This window comes from Hemitrygon akajei, chromosome 9 (assembly GCF_048418815.1).
Source record: "Hemitrygon akajei chromosome 9, sHemAka1.3, whole genome shotgun sequence".
In the NCBI taxonomy this organism is placed as follows: Eukaryota; Metazoa; Chordata; class Chondrichthyes; order Myliobatiformes; family Dasyatidae; genus Hemitrygon; species Hemitrygon akajei.
Genome location: NC_133132.1, coordinates 104,479,758 through 104,505,102, shown reverse-complemented (window position 1 = coordinate 104,505,102; position 25,345 = coordinate 104,479,758). Strand labels below are relative to the sequence as shown.

General features: G+C 40.7%; 1 protein-coding gene across 1 annotated transcript in view; it reads left to right on the top strand.

Annotated features, from left to right (window-relative positions):
• fam83b (family with sequence similarity 83 member B) overlaps positions 1–22,880 on the top strand; it is a 38,001-nt gene extending 15,121 nt beyond the window's left edge. Inside the window, exons 3-5 of the mRNA XM_073056707.1 lie at positions 5,104–5,268; positions 14,916–15,040; positions 16,169–22,880. Coding sequence (XP_072912808.1) covers positions 5,104–5,268; positions 14,916–15,040; positions 16,169–18,257 — 2,379 coding nt within the window. The 3' untranslated portion in view covers positions 18,258–22,880. The remainder of the gene's footprint in view (positions 1–5,103; positions 5,269–14,915; positions 15,041–16,168) is intronic.
• Positions 22,881–25,345: the final 2,465 nt, after the last annotated feature.

Here is a 25,345-nt window from a genome sequence, read left to right as displayed (position 1 = left end):
TTGATTTTACTGTGTTTTTTATATTTACTGTGAATGCCCATAAGAAAATGAGTCTCAGGGTTGTACATGATCACATATATGTACTTCAATAATAAATTTACTTTGAACTTTGAGTACAATTGTCTGTCCTTATCTAAGAAAGGGTCGACTTGCTACAGAAGTATCACAGTGAAGGTTCACTGCACTGATTCCTGAGATGGCATAACAATCATGGGGAGAGATTGGGTTGATTGTGACTGTTTTCTTGAGAGTTTAGAAGGATAAATGGGTAATTCATTGACACACACATGGAATTTCTCGCCTGTACAATGAGGAGTCACTATCTCTGTATTTTGGATGGAGAAGAGAAGTTAATTATAAATACAAGCGATTGTGCAGTTGCTGGAAATCCTGAGTAACACACACAAAATGCCAGAGGAAGTCAGCAAGTCAGTCAGCATCTATGGAGAGGAACAAACAATTGCAGGAGAAGCTCCTTCATTGAGGTGGGCTAAGGTGAATCTTTGGACTTCTCTAAAGCTGAGATCAATGTCTCCCAGATCCCCATTTCTGCTCCACCTGACTCAAGAGCTGAACATTTTTTAATTCTTTAATTGACTTTGTTGGTCCCAATCCCTCTTCCTGTCTGGGAAGCCACATGACCTGTGCACATGGGCCGATGATACTAACTTGTGGGTGATCCTGGGAAACCAATTGGCAGAACTGAATAGGGCCTTTCACATTATAGTTACAGTGCCATAAAACACAGAAACAGACCATTCCAGCCTCCCTTGTCCATGTTAAGCTAAATTCATCTAAATTAGCTGGAATAATCTAAACTAATCTCATTTACCAGCAATATTGTCTTAGAATATAGAACGTACAGGACAATATGGACCTTCAGCCCAGGATGTTGTACCAACCTATATAAACCTATTTCTCGATCAATCTAACTCTTTCCTCCTACACAGCTCATAACCCTCTTTCTTTCTTTCATCCATATTTCTTTCTTTCACCCATGATGCTGTGCCAGCAGTTTAACCTACTCAAAGATCAATCTAACCCATGTTTTCCACATATCCCTCCAAATAGCTTTCAGCCTTGTACCTATCCAACAGCCTCTTAAATGTTCTTAATGTATCTGCCTCTCTCACCACCCTTGGCAGGGCCTTCCATACACTCACCTCTCTCTATGTAAAAACCCTAGCTCTGACATCTCCTCTAAACATTCCTCTACCCATGATAAAATGATATCCTCTGTTATTGGCCTTTACCTCCCTCGGAAAAGGGCTCTGGCTTTCTACCCAGTCAATGCCTCTTATAATCTTATCAAGTCTTATTTGAGTTGGTGATTGAAAATTAAGGCTGTTTACTTGAATGTTGCTAAAATGTCTGCCTCACAGCCCACTCAGGCAGTCCATTCCAAATTTCAATCACCTACTGGATCAAAAGATACTTTCTTAGACTCTCTCTACCTCTCACCCTTTACCGTAATCCTATTTCCTCTGGGGGCAATTTCAAATTACGTACAATGACTCCTATATTACTGTTTAAGGTCTTATTATTCATAAGAAATCTACTTGATTTGCACTTGAATGAATCATCACTCACAATAGTATTCCCAGCTTTTCCTGAGGGCCTTTTTAGTTACTCTCACAGCCATACCTTTGACTTAATCCGCAGCTTCTTGGCACAAAGTGGGTGGGATGGGAATTAGATAGAAAAGTCTTCATAATAAAATCCCTCAACACGGGCCTCGAGAAGTCAGAGCATTAAGTGCAGCAGATGGGATGTGATGTTGATGGTGGTAAGGCCAGATTTGGAGTACTGTGTGTAGTTCTGGTCACCCACCCACAGGAAAGATGTCAATAAGCTCAAGAGTGCAGAGAAAATTTACAAGGATGTTGCCAGGACTTGAGGATCTGAGTTAACGGGGATAGGTTGAATAAGTTAGGAGATAAGTTATACCCTGGAACCAGGAGAATGAGTGGAGATCTTATACAGGTGTACAAAATTATGAGGGGTATAGCTAGGATGAATGCAAGCAGGCTTTTCCCACTGAGCTTGGGTGAAACCAGAACTAGAGGTTATAGGTGAAAGATGAAAGGTAAAATACTTAAGGGGAACATAGGGGAGAACTTTACTCAGAGGGTGCTGCGAGTATGGAGCGGAAGTGGTAGATATGAGTTCAATTGTAACATACAGAAGTTTGAATAGGTACATGGCTGAGATGTGTATGAAAGGCCATGGTCTGTGTACAGGTAGGTTGGTAGGTGTTTCTGTTTCTGTGCTATAGTGCTCTATTAATCTATGAACAGGTTGGTACAATCTAAATAGGCCAAATGTCCCATTTCTGTTCTGTAGTGCAATCTAACTACAGTATATGACTTCATATGTCCCTTCCTCCTCTACCCTCATGCCAGAAATGTTGGATTTGGTCTCAGCTTCCTGGGGAACATGGAATTCAAAGATACAAATCCCTAATCTCACTTGACAATGAAAATTTTGTTTCCTGGATGCTTTTGGCTGTATTTTATGGATTTTGGGTTGCTAATCATGAAAATCTCCATGAAATTTCCCTATCATGCACCATTTTTAAAATTTGCCCATATTTGATATTTCAATTCAGAATTCAAGTCAGAATAACTGATGCCAAAGTTAAGGAAGGCATTTTCGTTGGTCCATAAATCAAACAGGTCATCAATGACAGGCAATTCAAAGAATGTTTAATAGGACTGGAGAAAATCACGTGGAAGGCATTCAAGGATGTTGTTGAAATTTTTCTTGGCAATTTCAAAGCACCAAACTACCGTATGTGCAGCTGGTTGACAACGTGCTTCAAGCATGCAAAACCATGAAGTGCAACATGTCACTAAAGATTATTTTTCTGCATTCCTATTTAGACTTCTTCCCTTCAGATCTTGGCACTAACAGTGACGAGCATGGTGAAAGTTTTCACCAGGAAATTGCAGTCATGGAGAAATGGTATCAGGGCAACTGGAATCCATCAATGCTGAGTACATTGAAATAATAAATACAATAGTAAATATGGCAACATGTTCACCACTATCTCCTCACCTGCTGAATCATGTCACTCTGGCACCCTTCCATCGTCCCTTTCTCCCGTCATCCACTCTCCTCTCCTATTTGTTTCCTTCTTCTGCATCCTTTACCCTTTCCACATACCACCTGCCAACTTCTCACTTCATCCCCTCCCCTCTGCCAGCTCCCTTCACCATCATCTGGTCTCACCCATCAGCTGCCAGTTTGTACTCCTTCTCCCCCTCCTTCTTATTCTGCTTCTTCCCCCTTCCTTTCCTGCCCTGATGAAGGGTCTTGGCACAAAATGTTGACTCTTTATCTCTCTCCATAAATGCTGCTTGACCTGCTGAGTTCCTCTTGCATTTTGTGCATGTTGCCGAAGATTTCCAGCTTCTGAAGTATTTCTTGTATCTTAGGAAATAGAAAGCATGTTTTGAGCCTTCTGTGACTGTGACCACCAGTAGGAGGGAACCCATGCATTCACAGGGAGAACATGCAAACTCATAACAGACAGTACCCAAGGCCAGGATTGAACCCATATTTCTGGCGCTAAGAAACAGTGGTTCTATCCATTACACCACTGTCATGCCCCACATTATACATTTAAAGTGAAACTTTTAAGATATAATGTTAACATATTAATATATTAGCAAATATTTTAGTAATATATTAATAAATATACCAGTAACACATAAATAAATTAATAAATATGCTTTTAATAATGACTTGGTATAAAAAAGACGTAATATTGAACATGAACCAAAGATCCTGTTTCTGTATGTATAATATCTAATAAAGTAGCCAATAAGTATATTTACTAGTTAAATAATTGAACTTTATTGTCCATAGGACTTTTCAAAGTAGATACTATCTTTAGCTGATAAGAAACTTAGAACATAGAACACAGAACAGGAACAGGCCCTTGAGCCCATGATGGTGTACTGTACTAATCAAAGTAGTAATTAAATGCTTAACTAAACTAATTACTTCTGCCTACACAAGATCATATCCCTCCATTCTCTGCACTTCCATCCTAGGTAATGTGATCCAGGCACCTCACATTCTCTGTAAAAATAAAAAACCAATCCTGCACATCATCTCTGAAGTTCACCTCTTTCACCTTAAATGCATGTCTTCTAGTATTAGATATGTCAACCCTGGGAAAAAGGAATCCAACTATGCCTCTCATAATTTCATAGAGTCATAGAATACTATAGCATAGAAACAGGCCCTTCAGACCATCTGGACCATGCTGAACCATTAATCTGCCTAGTTCCATTAACCCACACCTGGACTATAGCCATACATACCCCTCCCATTCATGTACCTATCAAAATTTCTCTTAAGTGTTGTAATTGAACCTGCATTCACCACTGTCACTGGCAGTTAGTTCCACACTTCCACTACCCTCTAAGTGAAGAAGGTCCCCTTCGTGTTTCATTAAAATATTTCACCTTTTACACTTAACCCATGACCTCTAGTTGTAGTCCCACACAAACTCAGTGGTAGAACCCTGCTTGCATTCACCCTATCTGTACTGCTTATAATTTTACATATCTCTACTTAGTGACCTGCTGCTCGCTGTATAGATTGTACCTTTGTTTGTCTTCTCAAATTGTAACACTTCACATTTGTCAGCATTAAATTCCATCTGATATTTATCAGTCATTTTTGCAGCTGGTCCAGATCCCACTGCAAGCTTTGATAATCTTCTTCACTATCCACTACACTCCCAATCTTTGTGTTATCCACAAATTTGTTGATCAAGTTAACTACATTATCATCCAGATCATTGATATAAATGACAAACAGCACCGATCCCTGTGGCACAGCAATAGTCATGGGTCTCCAGTCAGTGAGGCAACACCCTCTGGCTTCTCCAACTAATCCAATGACTAATCCAATTTATTGCCTGATCTTTATACATACATGAGTGGTGCAAAAAGAAAACAAATATAGTGAGTTTAAGAGCAAAAACAGTGAAATATAAAGAGGATATCTTTGAAAAATTGATGTACTCATTGAGAGTTCCAATGCCAAAGACTAACTGGATTCCTTTGAAATGTTTTACACTCTGAACAGGTCATTGCTATCGTTATGGATGTGTTCACTGACGTAGACATCTTCAGGGAAGTGCTGGATGCTGCCGCCAGGGGGGTTCCCATCTACATTGTTCTTGATGACTCCAACTTCAAACACTTTACCACCATGTGTGAGAACCAGGGTGTTCACCTCCAGAGGTTCATGGTAAGAGTCACTTGTTTTGGAGGATCTGCATGGTTGTTAGTTCGGTCACACTTTGTTGGTGGGACAGCAAAGCATGCACAAAACAGAAGGTTAAAAGGCTCTGAAGAAAGGGAGATTCCGGCAATGCTCAGCTGATTCTTAAACACATTCTTGGTCCACTTTCTCCATGGAGGATACAGAACAAATTCATAACAGTGTGGAGGAACAGAGGGATCTTGGTGTCCTCGTCCATAGATCCCTCAAAGTTGCCACACAAGTTGATTGGTGGTTAGGAAGATGTATGGTGTGTTGGCCTTTAATAGCTGGAGGACTGAGTACAAGAGCTGTGAGGTAATTTGCAGTTCTATAAAACTCTGGTTAACACATTTGGAATATTGTGTTCGGTTCTGGTCACCTCATTATAGGAAAGATTTGTAAGCTTTAGAGAGGGTGCAGAAGAGATTTACCAGGGTGCTGTCTGGATTAGAGATTTTGTCTTATAAGAGCTAGGGCTTACTCTTGAGTGGTGACTTGATAAAGATGTATAAGTTAATAAGAGGCATACCTGCAAACAAGTGCCTTTTTGGCTTTGTGATAAAGTTTGTGGATGATACGAAGGTAGGTGGAGGAGTAGGTAGTGCTGAGGAAGCAATGTGATTTCAGCAGGACTTAGATAAATTGGAAGAATGGGCAAAAAAGTAGCAGATGGAATACAGTATTGGGAAACGTATGATAATGCATTTTGGTAAAAGGAACAATAGTGCAGACTATTATCTAAATGGGGAGAATGTTCAAACATCAGAGGTGCAGAGGAGTCCTCGTACAAGACTCCCAGAAGGTTAATTTACAGGTTCAGTCTGTGGTAAAGAAGGCAAATGCAATGTTGGCATTTATTTCAAGGGGAATAGAATATAAAAGCAAGGAGATAATGCTGAGGCTTTATAAGACACTCGTCAGATTGCACATGAAGTATTGTCAACAGTCTTGGTGCCCCATATCCCAGAAAGGATGTGTTGTCATTGGAGAGATTCCAGAGGAGGTTCATGAGGATGGTTCCAGGAATGAAGGGGTTAACATAAGAGGAGCGTTTGGCAGCTTTGGGCCTGTACTCACTGGAATTTAGGACAATGCATGGGATCTCATTGAAACCCACCAAATGTTGAAAGGACTAGATAGGGTGGGTGTGGAGAGCTGGTGGGGATATCTAGAACTAGAGGGCATAACCTCAAAATTGTGGGGCGACCTTTTAGAACAGAGGTAAGGAGGATTTTTTTTAGCTAGAGGGTAGTGAATCTGTGGAATGCTGTGCCACAGACTGCGGTGGAGGCAAAGTCCATGAGGGTATTTAAAGCAAAAATTGATAGTTTCCTGATCAGTCAGGGCATCAAATGATATGGAAAAGAGGCAGGTATATGGAGTTGAGTAGAATCCAGGATCAGCTACGATGGAATGACGGAGAGACTCGATGGGCTGAATGGCCTAATTCTGGCTCCTATGTCTTATGGTCTTTTCCTAGGGCAGAAATGTCTAATGTGAGAGGCATAATTTTAAAGTGATTAGTGGAAGGTTTTGGGGAGATATCAGAGTTTTTTACACATCGAGGGGTGGGTGTGTAGCACTGCCAGGGATGGTGGTCGAGGCAAATACATTAGGGACATTTAAGAGACTCTCACATTGGCACATGGATGAGAGAAAAATACAGGGCTATGTAGGTGGAAAGGCTTAGATTGATCTTGTAGGTTGGAAGGCTGACATAACTTTGTAGCTGAAGGCCCTATACTGTAAAGTTCTGTAACAGCATTAGCTAACCACAGGGTGACTCTACCCTTCACTGGGCCTGTAGTTTTGACTCATCACACAATACACACCCAGACTCTCAATGGTGTCTGAGTTGAAGGGGATCATGGAGGTTGTGCTTGCTGGCTGCTCCTGTCTTGCAAGGTTTGATAGAACAGATATTTGAGCTTTTGGTAGGTGCCTTGGGTAGCAAAGGAGTCATCTATGAGACATTCCCAGACTGTGATAACAACTTATTCTTCAAGACTTCTACCTTTCAGTCTGGGCTCCCTTATACTCAGCTCAGTAGATGAATTATTTGTCCTTGGTCTAATGATTATTTTTGCATGTTTGGCATTGTAGGTCTCACGAGTCTTCTATGTTTTCTTTGCTTCCTTTCATCCTTTTTGCTGGTGTATTGTCCATATTCAGATAACCTAGTTTAAGGTTAAGGAAGAATTTTTCCATTATTGAGAATTAGAGTCATAGATCACTACAGCACAGAACAGGTCCTTTGGCCCATCTAATCTGTGTAGAACTATTATTCTGCCTTATCCCCACTGTTGAGCACATCTACAATGAGCGTTGTGTCTGGAAAGCAGCATCCAACATCAAGGACACCCACCAGCCTGGTTATGTTATCTACTCACTGCTGCTGGAGGTACAGGAGCCTCAGGACTCACACCGCCAGGTCCAGGAACAGTTATTACCCCTCAACCATCAGGCTCTTGAACCAAAGGGGATAACTTCACACCCCAACACTGAACTGTTCCCATAGTCTGTGGACTTAATTTCAAAGACTCTTCATCTCATGTTCTTGATATTTATTATTATTTTTCTTTAGTATATGCACAGTTTGTTGCTTTTTGTACATTGTTTTTTTGTCCATCTTGAGTGTGGTTTTTCAATGATTCCATTGTGTTTCTTTGTAATTACTGTGAATTGCCCTGAAGAAAAATAATCTCAGGGCAATATAGGGAGACAAATATATGTACTTTGATAATAGATCTCCTTTGATAATTGAACTTTGAACTTTCCATTCACCTCCTGTCCATGTACTTATCCAAACTTCCCTAAGTGTTGAAATCATACCTGCACACACCATTACCACTGGCACATTCACACCACCTTCTTAGTGAGTAAATTAATATTTTACCCTTCACCTTTAACCCATGACCTCTAGTTCTAGTCTCACCTAATCTCAGTGGAAAAAGTCTGCTTGCATTTACCCTGTCTATACCCCTCATAATTTTGAATACTGCTATCAAATCTCCCTCCATTCTTCTACATTCCAGGGAATAAAGCCCTAGCCTATTCAAATTTCCCAATATCGTATAAATTATATCATCATAATTACTAATGAAATTATAGCTTAAGTTTCCTTGAAAGGCTTTGAGTGATTTGGAGAATAAATAATATCATAAACCATGCATACAAACCCAGAGCAGATAAAAAGATGAAAACTGGGAATGGAATTTTTTTATTTATTTTATTTAGAAATGCAACATGATAACAGGCCCTTCCAGCCTGACAAGCCTTGCCACCCAGCTACACTCATGTGACCAATTAACCTTCTTACATGTACATCTTTGGAATGTGGGGGAAACCAGATTACTCTTTGGAAACCCACGTGGTAATAGGGAGATGTACAAATTCCTTGCAGACAGAGGTGGGATTGAACCCAAGTCATTGGTGCTGTAACAGTGGTGTGCTAACTGCTATGCTACAGTACCATGTCTTTTATAATTTCTTTTAAAGTCTTTTATCTTTTCAAATTTTTTAGAATGTTTTGAGAATTTTTAGAATATCCTACAGAATTTTATTTTTGACAACTTTTGCTTATCTACTGAAATTTTGTGTGAAGGCCAGTCCTTGAGTGCAGGAGCCCCTCTGTCATTAGCCAGAAAGGATGTGCTAGCAATGGAGAGGATGATGAGGAGGTTCATGAGAATGATCCTGGAAATGAAAGGGTTAATGAATGATGAGCAGCAGATGGCTCTGGACCTGTACTTGCTGGTGTTTAGAAAAATGAGGGTGGGATCTTATTGAAACCTATTGAATATTGAAAGGCCTAGATAGGATATGGCGAGAATGGACATGAAGAGATAGGGCTATGGGTAAGCCTAGTAATTTCTAAGGTGGGGACTTGTTCAGCACAACTTTGTGGGCTGAAGGGCCTATCTTGTGCTGTAGGTTTTCTATGTTTCCATGTAATGATGAAGGTAAAAACTGCTTCAAATAACCATGTCCTGTATTAGTTGTGTTCAAGCACATCATTACTCGAATAAATACCAAACAGAACCACATTTACTCAACAACCAATTAGCAAAACATTCAGTCAAACCTTATGTTTATCCCGTCCTCATTATTTCAAAGGAGCATTTCCCAAGAATTACATCAAGGTGATTCACATTACTTTGCAAAGTGCTTTCTACTTTATTCTCATTTTTGATTGAGGATAATTGGTGCATCAAAGTATAGGAACACAGGAATGTGTGTTTGCGGTTCACTTCCTCAAATACGCTCTGGCATACGGCCATTCAATTGCTTCCATTGAACTGACCTGCCTTGAGTTCTATTTCTCTTCCTTTGCTCTGTACGAAGATACAGAAGCAAGAATAGGACAGATGGTCCTTTGACATTGATCCATCATTTACTGAGATTGGAATTGGAGTTGGTTTATTATTGCCACATGTACTGAGATACAGGGAAAAGCTTGCCTTCTAAACAGTTCATACAGATCAATTAATTACACAGTGCCTTGAGGTAGTTTAAGGTAAAACAGTAACAATGCAGAACAAAGTGAAATTCAGGTAGGTAATGAGTTGCAAGGTCATAACAAGGTAGATTGTGAGATCATGGCTGATCTGCATTCTGGCTACATTATTTTCACTCTTTCCCACCTCTCTGAAACCTCTTAAACTGAAATTGATGAGCAACTGCAAAGAATCCAGATCGCAGAGTGTAGCAATGTGCTGTAATTTCACTCTTGAGATGATTAGTGATAATATCTGTCCCCTAATCTTTTCCCCTCTCCCTTCCCTCTTCTTCAATTCCCTGCTCTGGTCCCCCTCTTACATCTTCTCCTCACCTGCTTTTCACTTACCCCTGAGCCTGCTTCTCCTTCCCTTTCTTCCACGATCCACGGTCCTCCCCTATCAGATTCCTTCTTCAGCCTTTTATCTTTTCCACCTATCACCTACCAGCTTCTTACTACATCACCCTTCTCACACCTACCTGGCTTTACCTGTTTCCTTCTACTTTGTAGTTTATACTCCTTCCTGTTCCCCCCTCCCTCCACCCCCACCTTCTTATTCTGGCATCTTCCCCCTTCCTTTCCAGTCCTGATGAATGATCTCGACCTGAAACATCAACTGTTTATTCCCCTCCATAGATACTGCCTGACTTGCTGAGTTCCTCCAGTATTGTGTGTGTGTGTGTGTTGCCCTAGTCTTTTACTGCTCATCAGGTGGAAATAAGTTCACTGGCACTTTCCATGGATCCTTATTGAACAAAAATCTCAGCCACACTTGCCATAATCATTCTTGAAAGGAGAGAGACATCCAAACTCTTGCTACTCACTGTGTGAAAACTTACATAAGGTTTTAAGATGATTACACCCTGCATTGAGGTAGTAAAAGGGAAAACAATAACAACACCAAATAAAGTGTAACAGCTATAGAGAAAGGGAAATATAAGTAGATAATAAGGTGCAAGGTCATAATGAGGTAGATTGTGAAGTCAAGATTCTATCTTATTGTACAAGGGGGTAGAAGCTCTCCTTGAGCCTGGTGGTACAGAATCAGAATCAGAATCCTTTATTGTCGCCAAGTATGAGGACACATACAGGGAATTTGATGCTGGTTTCCCTGAGCTCTCTCTGTACAGAATTAAAAGCAAACAAAAACAATAGTGCAAATAATCATAAACTATATACAATGAGGTCCACCTCATTTAATGTACAGGTGAACTTGATTTATAATAGACTAAAATTCAAGTGTTCATAAGACTGATAGCATACGGAAAGAAACTGTTCTTGTACCTATTTGTCCTGGCATACAGTGATCTAAAGCGCCTACCAGAAGGAAGGATTTGGAACAGGTAATACGTACACGACGCTGGAAGAACTCAGCAGGTCAGGCAGCATCTGCTGAGTTCTTCCAGCGTCGTGTACGTATTCTTTGATCCACAGCATCTGCAGTTGTAGTTTTGTGTTGGAACAGGTGATGTCCAGGGTGTGATGGGTCTACAATAATGCTGCTTGCTCGCTTCCTGACTCTAGATGCATATAAGTCCTGGATCGAGGGCAGCTTCACACCAATAATCCTTTCCGCAGCCCTGACGGTTCTTTGGAGTCTATTCTTGTCTTGTTTGGTACATACATGCTTTCAGGTTTTTTGAGGAGGTCCAAGCTCATGCTCCTTATTGTGTGATACTGCCACACTGCCCACTGTTTTAAGCCCTGAATGCTTTAGTTCTCATGCTTTTGCCTTGTACACTTAGTTCACTGTAGTAATGAAACTAACTGTATGAATGGCATACTGAATAAAGCTTTTTGCTATGCTTCAGCACGTGACAATAATAAACCAATTTACCATTTGACATTATGCCCCTTTACCCTTGTTTAATATTCAAGTTCAACTGTGACTTTATTAGAGCTCAGGGCATTCTGGAGTTCAGAGTTCAATTCCAGTGCCATCTGTAAGATGCTTGTTCTCCCCATGAGTGCGCGGGCTCCCTCTGGGTGCACCGGTTTCCTCCCAAAGAAGTACCAGTTAGTAGGTTAATTGGTCATTGTAAATTGTCCTGTGATTAGGCTAGTGTTAAATAGGTGGTCAGTTGGGTGGTGCGTCTCGTTGGGCTGGAAGGGCCTGTTCCGTGCTGTATCTCTAAGTAAATAAATAAGTTTATTGCCATTTAGACATAGATATGTATACAACTTAAAAAAGCCGTTCCTTGGAGGCTAAGGTTCAAAACATAGTCCATGCACATACCGTTTAGCAATGATCCGGCACCTACCCCTGCAATGCCAGGGGTTAGTTTTTTACACAGAGAGTGTGGTGAGTGTGTGGAATGGGCTGCCGGCGATGATGGTGGAGGCAGATACAATAGGGTCTTTTAAGAGACTCCTGGATAGGTACATGGAGCTTAGGAAAAAAAAAGGGCTGTGGGTAACCCTATGTAATTTCTAAGGTAAGTACATGTTCGGCACAGCATTGCGGGCCGAAGGGACTGTATTGTGCTGTAGGTTTTCTACGTTTCTATTCACAAAATAATATTAGCACAAGTCCCTGAGTGGCATGGCCTGAAGATTAATACATTAACAAAAAGTATGAGGTGCATGTTTATTTAATTCAATATAATGTTATTAGCACTGTTATAATAAAATAAGCAGTTGTATAAGTATGTGAAGCAGCGGCAATAAAAGAATATGGCTCGGTATTCAATACTATCATGCCCTCAAAACTAATAAATAAGCTTCAAGACATTGGCCTCAACACCTCCTTATGCAATTGGATCCTTGATTTCTTCACTTGCAGACCCTAGTCAGTTTCGATTGGCAGCTGCATCTCCTCCACAATCTCCATCAGCACAGGTGCACTACAAGGCGTAGCCCCCGATCTACTTGTTTTACACTTTTGACTGTGTGGCTGAGCACAGCTTCAATGGGATATTTATGTTTGCTGATGACACCACTGTCTTAGGCTAAGGTCATGCTCTCTTCTCACTAATGCCATCAGGAAGAAGGTACAAGAGCCTCAGGACTCACACCACCAGGTTCAGGAACAGTTATTACCCCTCAACCGTCAGAACCAAAGGGGATAACCACTCAACTTGACTTGCCACATCACTTTCAAGGACTCTTCATCTGATGTTCTCAATATTTATTGCTTATTAATTATTATTATTATTATTATTATTGTTATTACTATTTTTCTCACTTTTTGTATTTGCACAGTTTGTTGTCTTTTGCACACTGGTTGTCGACCCTATTGGTGCAGTCTTTCATTGATTCTATTATGGTTGTTGGATTTATTGAGTATGCACTTCATTAATGAATTTGCTTTGAACTTTGAGATTAAGGTTAGTAAATTGTGAATATGCTGGAATTATGGTGACCTTGCAGGCATCAGACTGTGTTGGCCATTGACTCAAATGACACATATTTACAGATGTATATATGACACATTAAGCTAGTCTTTGAATAGCTAGATAGCTTCTGAATATAAGCAGTTCCAGCCATGGTAAGTCAAGGCTAGTGTTTAAAAAAATATTTCTTACAATTACATTCAAGGAATATTAGAAACACTCTAGTAAAGTATGATAAACACAATCATTGTGCACACAGGAATCTAAAGATTACTTTTATCGATGTTATTAAAGATTAAAGCTCAATTTAATATATCATATTCATTGACATGCATTAGGAATTTGCTGTGGTATGTTGGTCAGAGTGTGACATGCAAAAAATACACCAACATTAAAAATTACAATGAATAAGGAATGAAATGTGCATAAATGCATAAATACCAGCATGTATTTACAATGTGAACAGCATAAGAAGTGATTTAAAGTGTCTGCAGTACAGTGACTGAGGTGATAGATAGAGGAGGGTGGGGCTAACTAAAATGAATGATCAGATAACTGCCTGAGGGAGGAAACTTCTAAGATGGCGTGAAGGTGTTGTTTTAATATCCTGACAAAGCTTTCCAGAAGGGAGCTTTTGAAAAGGCAGTTTGCAGGGTGGATAGTGTCCATAATGATTTTAACTTCCTGCTTCTCTATCCTGGACATATAAGGGTCCTGCAGCAATAGAAGACTGCAGCCAATAACCTTTTCTCCTGTCCAGGCAGTTCGCTGTAGCTTTTGTATATTGTGAGAGGATACTGCACCAAACCAGAAGTAATGGCTGATCACAAACAAGAGAAAATCTGCAGATGCTGGAAATCTGAGCAACACGCACAATATTCTGAAGGAACTCAGCAGGCCAGGCAGCATCTAGGAAAAGTGTACAGTTGACATTTTGGGCCGAAAAACTTTGGCAGGACTGGGATGTGAAGTTGCTCTCTATGATGGCAGTGTAGAATTGCAGCAGTACGTTCTGGGTAAAGATGGAATTCTGTTTCATATGATGTAATGGCCCTGTGCCAGGCTTATTGGTTTTTTCAGCCTTAATCGTATGTATGTTGAGAGGATCGGAGTTGACGACATTGATGTTTATGTATGCTTGTGAGATACTATGAACAGCCCTTTTTTTTTTCTTCTCTTTTTTTAGTTTTTTTTTAGTTTTTTCTTCCTTTTTTGTTTTTTTTCTTAGATATTAGATTAGTAGATTAGTTAACTTTCATATATAGATTTATTTTTTTTTCTCTTTTTTTATATTATATATTATGGAATATCTAGACTTACCTTGTTCATATATATACTATATGGTTTATGTTTTGGGAAAGCTTACTTATACTGTATTCATTGTTTATGTATTCCTTCATGTGTAATGGGAGTTTATATGTTTGTAATCCATTATTAATATTTTAATTGTATTTTGTTCATAATATTTTTAATACTAATAAAAAGATTAAAAGAGAGAGAGAGGAATTCTGTCAGCTGCCGTAAGAAATATATTCTCTGAAAAGTGTTTGTGTTAATGAAAGAGATAAACAAGTTTCAAAAATGTTTAATGTCATTTCAAGTACATAAGTGTAAAGCAGAAAAAAATAATTGTTACTCTGGAGCACCAAACACAATAAGATAAAGAACACAATAATAAAAACACAATGAATATAAATACATAAGATAGCTTATATAATTAACACACAGTTTCATTTTAATTTCTAGATGCCTTTTATCCTTTACTGCCCATTTTTAATTTTAACCAAATCATCTTTCCACAGAAAATCAGGATTCGAACAGTCAAGGGCTTAGATTATCTTTGCAAGTCAGGATGTAAGTTCCATGGAAAGATGATGGAAAAATTCCTTCTGGTGGATTGTAAAACAGTGGTATATGGAACATACAGGTAAGTTTTTAATCTCAGTAGGTATCATCAGTAGATAGCACCAAATAGCAGAATGCAGAATAAAGAGCAACAGCTACAGAGAGAGGGCAGTGCAAGTAAACGATAGAGTACATGATCATAATAAGGAAGATAGTGAGATCAAGAGTCTATCTTATAATACCTGTCAAATATTCAATAGTCTGATAACTGCTGGGTAGAAGCTGTCCTTGAACCTGGTGGTACATGATGTCCAGCTTTTGTATCTTCTGCCTGATGGGAGAAGAGAGAATATCTGGGGTGGGTGAGATCTTTGGTTATGTTAGCTGCTTTTCTCAGAAGGTTAGACAGAGTCTATGGTGGGGAAATTGGTTTCTGTGTTCTGCTGAGCTGTGGCCACAACTCTCTGCAGTTTCTTGTGCTCACAGGCAGAGCAGTTGCCATACCAGGTGTGATGCATTCAGATAGCATGCTTTCTATAGTGCATTGATAAAAATTGGTAAGGTTTGACTGGGACATGACAAATTTGACCTCCTGTGAAAGCAGAGACATTTAAACTACAAGATCTCCCCTCATTTGGAAGAATAAGGTGGGGGGGGGATCACATCGAAATCTATTGAATATTGAAATGTTTTGACAAGAGTGGATGTTGAGAGGATGTTTCCAATAATGGGGGACCAGAAAGCACAGTGTAGGAATAGACTGTGGCAATGAATGGTGTTGGGATGAATAATAAATCAGCTATGATGGAATAGCAGAGCAAACATAATGGGTCCAATGACCTAATTCTGCTGCTATGTTGGTGAGCTTTCTTGGCCACGGCATCTACTAAGTGGACCAGTGATGAGCTAATGGGGGCTAGTCACTCAAGGGGCATCACTCAAGTAGCAAAGAATTTGACAGAACTTTGCTGGAGTACTAATAAATGAACATCCAATAATCCGGTGTAATTACTAACCTGGTATTATCAAAGTCTTGAATATGGAGTGTTACTGCAGCATGTCTACAAAATTCTGAATTGTCTTTGAATAATTCTTTGACTAATTCTTTGATGAAATCTTTGAATAATTCTCTAACAAATTCTTTCAATAATTCTTGGACAAATTCTTCGAATAATGCATACAACTAATTGAGCAAATTATTCCTTTTTAGCTTCATGTGGTCCTATGAAAAGATAAATCTCAGTATGGTGCAAGTGATCTCCGGGCAACTCGTGGAATCATACGATGAGGAGTTTCGGACAATCTACGCCCGTTCAGACATCCCTGACGTGTTTTCAGTAGAAAGTTCAAGACTACTGCCAGACGGAAGGAAGCCATTAATCTTGCAGAATGGTATTAACCGTGACTTTTATCACCATTCAGTGATGTCGGTTGCTTCATCTACCAGCCAACAGCAGAATTTCGATAGAATGAACCCCACGAGGCACACCCTTGACACCTTGTACAAAAAGTTTTACAGTGGGCGCAACGTACAACAGAACGAGTGGGATAATATGAGCAACAAATCAAACAGTCGGACATTGTATGGCAAGCCTCTCATTACAAACAATATGGACACAACAAATAGAGTTAGTCGTTTCCAGGCCTGTGAGAAAGATTACTGGAAGAGGCATAGCTATGCTGGCGAGCAGCAAGAAACATCACCATATCTTTTGCTGAATCGATCAAAAAACACCAGACCCTTATTTCAACGAAGCAGTCATAATTTACTGGAGGAAAGTGAGAGTGTTACCTCTTCGATCCGAGGTGATGCTAAGCCCTATTCCCATGAGAAGATGGTTGACCAGTGGAATCTAGGCAGAATGACGCCAAAATTTGAAAGAAGCATAGTCACGCGGAACACTTACCACGGCCCTAAGACGCTGAACTTGCCCACCAACCACAAGCTGCCCACTCTGGAGAGTATGAAGAAGGCGGGGCTGCGGAACTGGAGGATTGAAAGTTACCTGAGGGATCCCACGGCATCTCAAACAAGCTCGATCGTTGATCCATATGAACCCATTACACCCAGCACTATCGACAGGGGGGAGAACTCCATTGGTCACACCGTGCAGGGAAATCCGAACCTGTTACATTCCAGGCTGCGTTCTTCACTAGTCTACAGAACTCCTTTAGTAGGAGAGGAGGAAACAGGCAGCCATAACTCAGGATCAACAAGTTCAACCATCGGTCCAGATTCAGGGTCAACAACTCCTCGAAGGCTTTCAACAAACAGAAGTGTACATTCTTTGATTTACACAGAGGAGAAGAGCTCATCGTTGAACGTTCCATCTGAGGTAGGATTGGAACAGCGACCTATGGCTCAAAGGTCTTTCAAAAGGGACACTGAATTGAGTCAGATTTCTAACCTCCACCGTCAACATAGTTTCAGAGAGAGATTCCGAACACAATTGAATGAACAAAGTTCAATGCCCAAGCTGAGCATTAATTCCTCTGTTAGCCGGACACTATCAATCCCAGCTCTAAGTCACATGCAAGGGAATGAAACTTTAGGCAACCAAACCCTCGATCAGCAATCAACGTTTATCCGGAAAAGCTCAGAGAAAATCAAATCTCTCCTCAACATCACCTCTGAGAGAAAAGATAGCGGGCTGAGAAGCAGAGGATCTGATGCATCTTACCACATGAGTGGCCGTGGTGATATATTGATCTCAGAAGATGCTCATCAGAAGCATACAGAATTTTCCTGGAATGAGCGAAGGGTTCAGATGACAGGTGTAACTTCAAATTCCACAAACAGTCCACAAGTTTCCCGATCCAACAGGAATGTACAGCCAAATTCAGAGGTCCACTTGCCTGGGAAAGATTCTTTCCCAGGCAAGCACTTGGGAGATGCATCCACTCCACGATTTTCCACAGAAGAGTTGCACATAAGTGAAAATTCGGGTCCCTCTGTGTACTATTCTTCTCACAGGAAGGACACCAGACCTGAGGAATCCCAAGCCAAGGTCACTACAAAAGCACAGTGCAATCCCAATGAGCGGAGAGTGTACAGTCGATTTGAAAAGCTGTACACAACACAGAATAACAATTCGACGCGGGAAGAAACAGTTTTGAATCCAGTGCTAAAACATCCTCCAAGTGGCAACCAAAATACCTCAGTTGGTAATAGCTTTCAGCATAGTTCTAGACCATTCATGGTTCACGGAAACCGCATGCACCAAAGACCTTCCCATAATGAGAACAAGTTTGAGAAGCTCATGCAGAGGTTTGTGGGGACATTCCGGCATAAGAAATAAGGAAATCAAACTTTTGTTCTGAAATTACTCATACCACAGTCACGTCATGCTGATGCTAACAAACTGGATAAGCATAACAATCCCAGAACAGTGCTAAGGCTGCACCAGTTATTGGTGTTCATATGCATTAACAATGCAGTAAGACATAGTGCAAACCCAAAACCTTTTGCTTGACTGGTACCATATTTTTTAATTTGTAAAATAATTCCTTTGAGAAAGTTTAATTTTGTCCCATTGATTTGGGACTTACCATTTACTGCATTAGATGAGTGACCCTCCATTTAGCAGATTCAGATTCATGTCTGCATAGCAGCTGGAGCAATGCTATCATAGTACTGGGTGCTGCGGAGTTCAGAGTTCAATTCTGGTGCTTTGTATGTTCTCCTCATGAAGTGCTTGGGTTTCCTTTGGGTCCTCCAGTTTCCTTCCACACTCCAAAGGCGTTTGGGCTAGTAGGTTAATTGGTGATGTAAACTGTCCTGTGATTAAGCTGGGGTTAAATAGGTGGGTTGCTGGGCAATGTGGCTTGTTGGGCTGGAAGGGCCTGTTCCGCGCTGTTTCTTTAAATAAATGCAGGATTTATACATGTGATAAATAACACAGATGTGTTCTATAAACGTACAGCGAAATGTGTCATTTGTGTTGACAACCAGCACAGCCTCAGGATGTGCTGGAAGGCGGCTTAAGTGTCACTTCACATTCTGGTGGCAGGAATCTATCAATACAGGAATGCTCCTCCTTCTGAATCCCCTATGTTACGCCAAACACCAGGTTAACTGGCATTTAGGTCAAAACATTGCAGTGATAACTGTAGGTTAGGGGTTCATCCCCACCACTGGATGTTTTGCCCGTGGCAGCTTGGCTTTCCTCCGGGTGCTCTGGTTTCCTCCCATATTCCAAAGCTGTATGATTAGGGTTAGTGAGCTTTGGGTATGCTATGTTGGTGCCGGTCGCATGTTGACACTTGTGGGCAATCCTTGTTGATTTGAGGCAATACGATGCATTTCACTATATGTTTCGATGTACATGTGACAAATAAAACTAATGTTTAATGTTTAAATCATCACCTTCTGTAAAGGAGCATTTATACAGTGCTGGGAGTAAATGTCAAAGGATAGTTGAACAGTTGATTCAGGCAGCAGTCACCTGTTTGCACTCTTTGAAGAAGTTGGGCAGTATTTGTAGCTTGTGTTTCAGTTTATGATCCTATCTGATGGGAATATCCCCAGGCAGTGTGGATCAGAATCACAATCAGGTTGATTCACATAGAACATAGAACACTACAGCACAACATTATGATGAACTTTTAACCTACTCTAAGATCAGTCTAACCCTTTCCTCCCACATAGCCCTCCAATTTACTATCATCCATAAAACCATAAGATATGGGAGCAGAATTAGATCTCTTGGTGCTTCGAGTCAGCTCTGCCATTTCATTGTGGCCGATCCAATTGTCCTCTCAGCCCCTGAGTTCTGCCTTCTCCCTGTATCCCTTCATGCCCTGGCCATTCAAGAATCTATCAACTTCTGCCTTAAATATACATAAAGTTTTGACCTCCACAGCAGCATGTAACAAAGAATTCCACAGATCCACCACTCTCTGGCTAAAGAAATTCCTCCACATCACTCTAAAAGGATACCCCTCTATAGGTCTTTGACTATTTTCCTAATCTGCCTGTCCTTCTAAGGCCTGTCTACTTCCTCAAAATTACCTGCCCTTACACCTATCTTCATATCGTTTGTAAACTTTCCAACAAAGCCATCAATTCCATCATCCAAATCATTGACATATATTGTAAAAAGAATCAGTCCAAGCACAGACCCCTGTGGAACACCAATAATCACTGCCAGCCAGCCAGAAAAGGCTACCTTTCTTCCCACTCTTTGCCTCTTGCTAGTCAGCCACTGCTTTGTCCATGCTAGAATCTCCCCTGTAATACCATGGGCTCGTAGCTTGTTAAGCAGCCTCATGTGGCACCCTGTCAAAGGCCTGCTGAGAATCTAAGTACACAACATCAACCGATTCTCCTATCTAACAGTTTCTTAAATGTCCTTTATGTATCTGCCTTTGTCAACATCTGTGCCAGGGCATTCCACACACCCATGATTCTCTGAGTAAATTAAAGCTTACATTTGATATCCCCTACTATACTTTTTTTCCAATTCACCTTAAAGTTATGCCCCCTCGTATTAGCCATTTCTGCCCTGGGAAAGGTCTCTGCCCATGCATTTGATCTATGTCTCATCATCATGTACACCTCTATCAAGTCATGAAATTTGTTGTTTTGGTCAGCACTATAGTGCAAGATATAAAACTAATTGTTATTAGTTACAATAGAAAATAATTAAATGAATAATGCAAAAGAGATAATAATGAGGTAGCGTACATGGTTCATGGACTAATTCAAAAGCTGATGGTGGATTGAAAGAAGCTGTTCCTAAAACATTGAGTGGGGGTCTACAGGCTCTTGTAGCTCCTCCCTGAGAAGAAGGCATATCTCAGACAGTGAGGGTTCTGAGAGTTGAATGCCTTGAAGCACCACCTATTGAAATTATTCTTGATGGTGGGGAGCATTGTCCATGTGATTGAGCTGGCTGAGTCTGCAACCCTCTGCAGCTCTTGATTGGTGCATTGGAGCCTTCTTATCAGGCCATTGATGTTGATTTCAGGCAGGGACAGTATGGAGCATGGGGAGGAGGGTTGGGCAGCATGGTAACAGTTATCATAACATAATTAGAACATCAACGATCCACCATTTGGGGTTCAATTTCCACCATTGCCTCTGAGGAGTCTGTATGTTCTCCCTGTGATTGTATAGATTTCCTCCAGGTGCTCTGGTTTCCTCCCACATTCCAGAGATGTACACGTAGGGTTAGTGAGTTGTGGACATGTTATGCTGGTGCCTGAAGCATAGCAACACTTGTGGGCTGCCAGCGCAATCCTCGCTGATTTGATTTGACGCAAATGACACATTTGACAGTATGTTTCAATGTAAATCTGACAAACAAAGTTAATTTTTAATATTTGGGCATTCACTGTCTCACATTCATTGTAATTGGAAGCAGAACCTGGGTCTAAACAGACTGCAGAAGGTTTAAGGTCACCAGATCACTTCTGTCAAGGTCTCAACAACCATTAGAACAGCATTCATTGGAGAAAATACCACCTAAGGACCAGCTAAGGAATACAAGTGTGGATCCTCTCCAGGCTGATTTATTGTGAGAGATGGCATCTTCTGGGGATGATATTTAATGTGGTGAGGAATGGTAGGAATGCACTGAGGAACTAGGGGTGTAGGGGTTGGGGATAAGAGGAGGTGAGGCTGACTCCTACATACACAGGCCCTCCTTTCTCCTCGCCCATCGCCACAATTACCATCTGCATCTCCTACCTCAGACAGACACTGAGAACAGTTCCAACTTGTGCTGCCAGTGTAATTTGAACTTAGAAACTGTATTTAACCACTCTTTGTAACACTAACTTAGTTAGAAATTCTGCTGTGGTCGATAGTTCTCAGTATTCAGTCAGATTATATTTGCTTTCCTTCCAAAATGTGCCTCATGTGAATGAGCCAACATTTGAAAGTAGAGTGTTGGTTACACTGCTTTATTACACGTTGTACATGCAGCTATCATTCTACACAGAAAGTTTGAGAACCTATTTAATGCATGTTAACAAGTTACAATCAGCAATTACCAGAGAAACTGGACAGCCCTTTAAATATACCCAATGACTTGTCCACGGCTACCTGTGGCAATGACTTCCATAGATTCACCACCCTCTGGCTAAAGAAATTCCTCTGCATTTCTGTTTTAAAGGGATGCCTTTCTATTCTGAGGCTGTGCCCTACTGGTCCTAGACTCCCCCACCATAGGAAACATACTCTCCACAGCTACTCTATCTCAGCCTTTAAGATATTCAATAGGTTTCAATGAGATTACCCCATCTTTTTTTTTTAAGCTCTAGCGAGTACAAGTCCAGAATCATCAAACGCTCCTCAGACATTAACTATTTCATTTCCAGGATTATTCTAGTGAGCCTTGTCAGGACTCTGACCAATGTCAGCATATCACTTCTTAGATAAGGGGCCTAAAACTGCTCACAATACTCTAGTACGATCTGACCAATGCCTTATAAAGCTTAGTGTTATATTCTTTTATATTTAACACTCTAGTCCTCTTGAAATAATGCTAACATTGCATTTGCCTTCCTTACCATCAACTCAACCCTCAAGTTAACTTTAAGGTATTCTTTAGAAACTGAGCATCATCATTCCTGGGAAACGATTAACCTGGAATTTTCACAGGGAACAACGAAGCTTTGGATAGCTTTGGAATCTCAAAGTAATATATGGTGACATATATGTACTTTGATAATTAACTTACTTTGAACTTTGATGTCATTGTAAAAGTGTTGCTGCCTTGTTTCCTGTAGTATATACAAGGTATAGATGTAGATTTTTTAAAAATTACAGCTACTGTCTGTTGCAAATTTTGTACAGTGGGGTTTGTAAAAACAAGTTGATTTATTAAACTTTTAAGATTTTTATTGAAAACTGCACATCTTGGTGTCAGTTAATGCAAATGGTAATGCCTCTCATTTCGATTTAAATATTTTGCAACAGTTTTCTCTATCAGGAACATGGCAAATATCTAAAGGTAAAAGATGGGCTTGATTCATTTCACAGGGAGGAACTTGTAAAAATGCCAATCACAAGGGATATAGTATTAGAGAAACTACTATGGCTAAAATTTTCAAGGATGTTGTCAGGACTTGAAGACCTGGGTTGCAGGGAAAGGTTGAATAGGTTAGTACTTTATTCCCTGGAGAGTAGGAGAATGAGGGAAGATTCTATAGAGGTATACAAAATTATGGAGGGTATAGATAGTGTTAATGCAAGCTGGCATTTTCCACTGAGGTTGGTGGGACTAGAATTTGAGGACATGGATTAAGGGTGAAATGTTTAAGGAAACATAGAAACATAGAAAATAGGTGCAGGAGTAGGCCATTCAGCCCTTCGAGCCTGCACCGCCATTCAGTATGATCATGGCTGATCATCCAACTCAGAACCCTGTACCTGCTTTCTCTCCATACCCCCTGATCCCTTTAGCCACAAGGGCAATATCTAACTTCCTCTTAAATATAGCAAATGAACTGGCCTCAACTGTTTCCTGTGGCAGAGAATTACACAGATTCACCACTCTCTGTGTGAAGAAGTTTTTCCTCATCTCGGTCCTAAAAGGCTTCCCCTTTATCCTTAAACTGTGACCCCTTGTTCTGGACTTCCCCAACATCGGAAACAATCTTCCTGCATCTAGCCTGTCCAATCCCTTTAGAATTCTATACGTTTCAATAAGATACCCCCTCAATCTTCTAAATTCCAGTGAGTATAAGCCTAGTGGAAACCATGAGGGGGATCTTCTCTCAGAGGGTGGTGAGAGTGTGGAATGAGCTGTCAGAGGAAGCGGTGTTTGTGGGTTCTATTTCAACATTTAAGAGAAGTTTGAATGGGAGGGAGGGGTATGGAGGCCCATGGTTCAGGTGAAGGTTGATGGGACTAGACAGAATAATAGTTCAGCATGGACTAGCTGGGCCAAAGGACCTGTTTTTAAGCTATAGTGCTCTGTGATTCTATGACTCTTAAGCCAGATAATTCACCAGGACACAATGGTTTGTACCCAGAGGTATTAAAGGAAATGACAGCGAGAATGGACCCGTTAGTTGAAAGTGTTCAAAGCTAGTTAAATTCCAGAAAGGAGATAGTAGCCCACAGAGATGTTGCCAGCAATGCAGAACTTGAGGTATAGGGAGAAGCTCTTCCCCCTTCCTTTTCAGTCCTAGTGAAGAGGCTTGGCCTGAAACATTGACTGTTTATTCCTCTCCATAGATGCTGCCTGACTTGCTGAGTTCCTCCAAGACTTTGAGGGTGTTGGATTGGCTACGACTGTTTTCCCTGGAGTGATAGAGTCTGAGGGGTATACTTGTGGAGGTTTATGTAAAATCATGAGGGGCATAGATAAGTTGGGTTGTCACAATATTTTCCCCAGGTTAGGTGAGTCTAAATCCAGAGGCACAGGTATAAGGTGAGAGTGAGAATGATCTAAAGAGGAACTGAGGTGCACAATGACAGTTCAGTATGGACTATATGGGCGGAAGGGCTTGTTTCTGTGCTGTAGTGCTCTATGGTTCTATGAAGGATTGGATACAATTAGATGGACCATATTTCTCCTGATTTTGCTAGGCAGGAAGTAGTGGTAAATTTTCTCACATTATTGAGTTACCCCCAGTGTTAATGTGCTGGAACATCTTGGCTGGAGATCCCATTAGTTCTGGAATGATAGTCAAAAAAATTTGGAGGAACTCAGTCAGGCAGCACCTATGGAAAGAAATAACTACAAGTATTTCGGGATGAGTCCTTTCATCAGCACTGGAAAGAAAGAGGTCATATACACTCAGTGGCTACTTTATTAGGTACGCCTGCTCGATAATTTAAATTTCTAATCAGTCAATCATGAGACAGCAACTCAGTGCATAAAAGCATACAGACATGGTCAAGAGGTTCAGTTGTTGTTTAGACCAAACATTAGAATGGGGAAAAGTTTGATCTAAGTGACTTTGGCTGTGGAATGATTATTGTTGTCAGACAGGGAGGCTTGAGTATTTCAGAAACTGCTGATCTCCTAGGATTTTCACACACAACAGTCTCTAGAGTTTACAGAGAATGGTGCAAAAAAGAAGTCCCGTGAGTAGCATTTCTGTGGGTGAAAACACCTTTTTAATGAGAATGGTCAGACTGGTTCAAGTTGACAGGAGACAACAGCAACTCAAATAGCCATGCATAGCAGCAGTGGAGTACAGAAGAGCATCTCTGAACTCACAACATGACGTACCTTAAAGTGACACACACAAAATGCTGGTAGAGCTCAGCAGGGCAGGCAGCATCTTTGGAAAAAGTACAGTCAACGTTTCGGGCTGAGACCTTTTGGCAGAAAGTGGATGGGCTATAGCAGCAGAAGACCACAAACGTACACGGCGTACCTAATAAAGTGGCCACTGAGAATAGGATTTCAGCCAGTTGGTTGCCTGA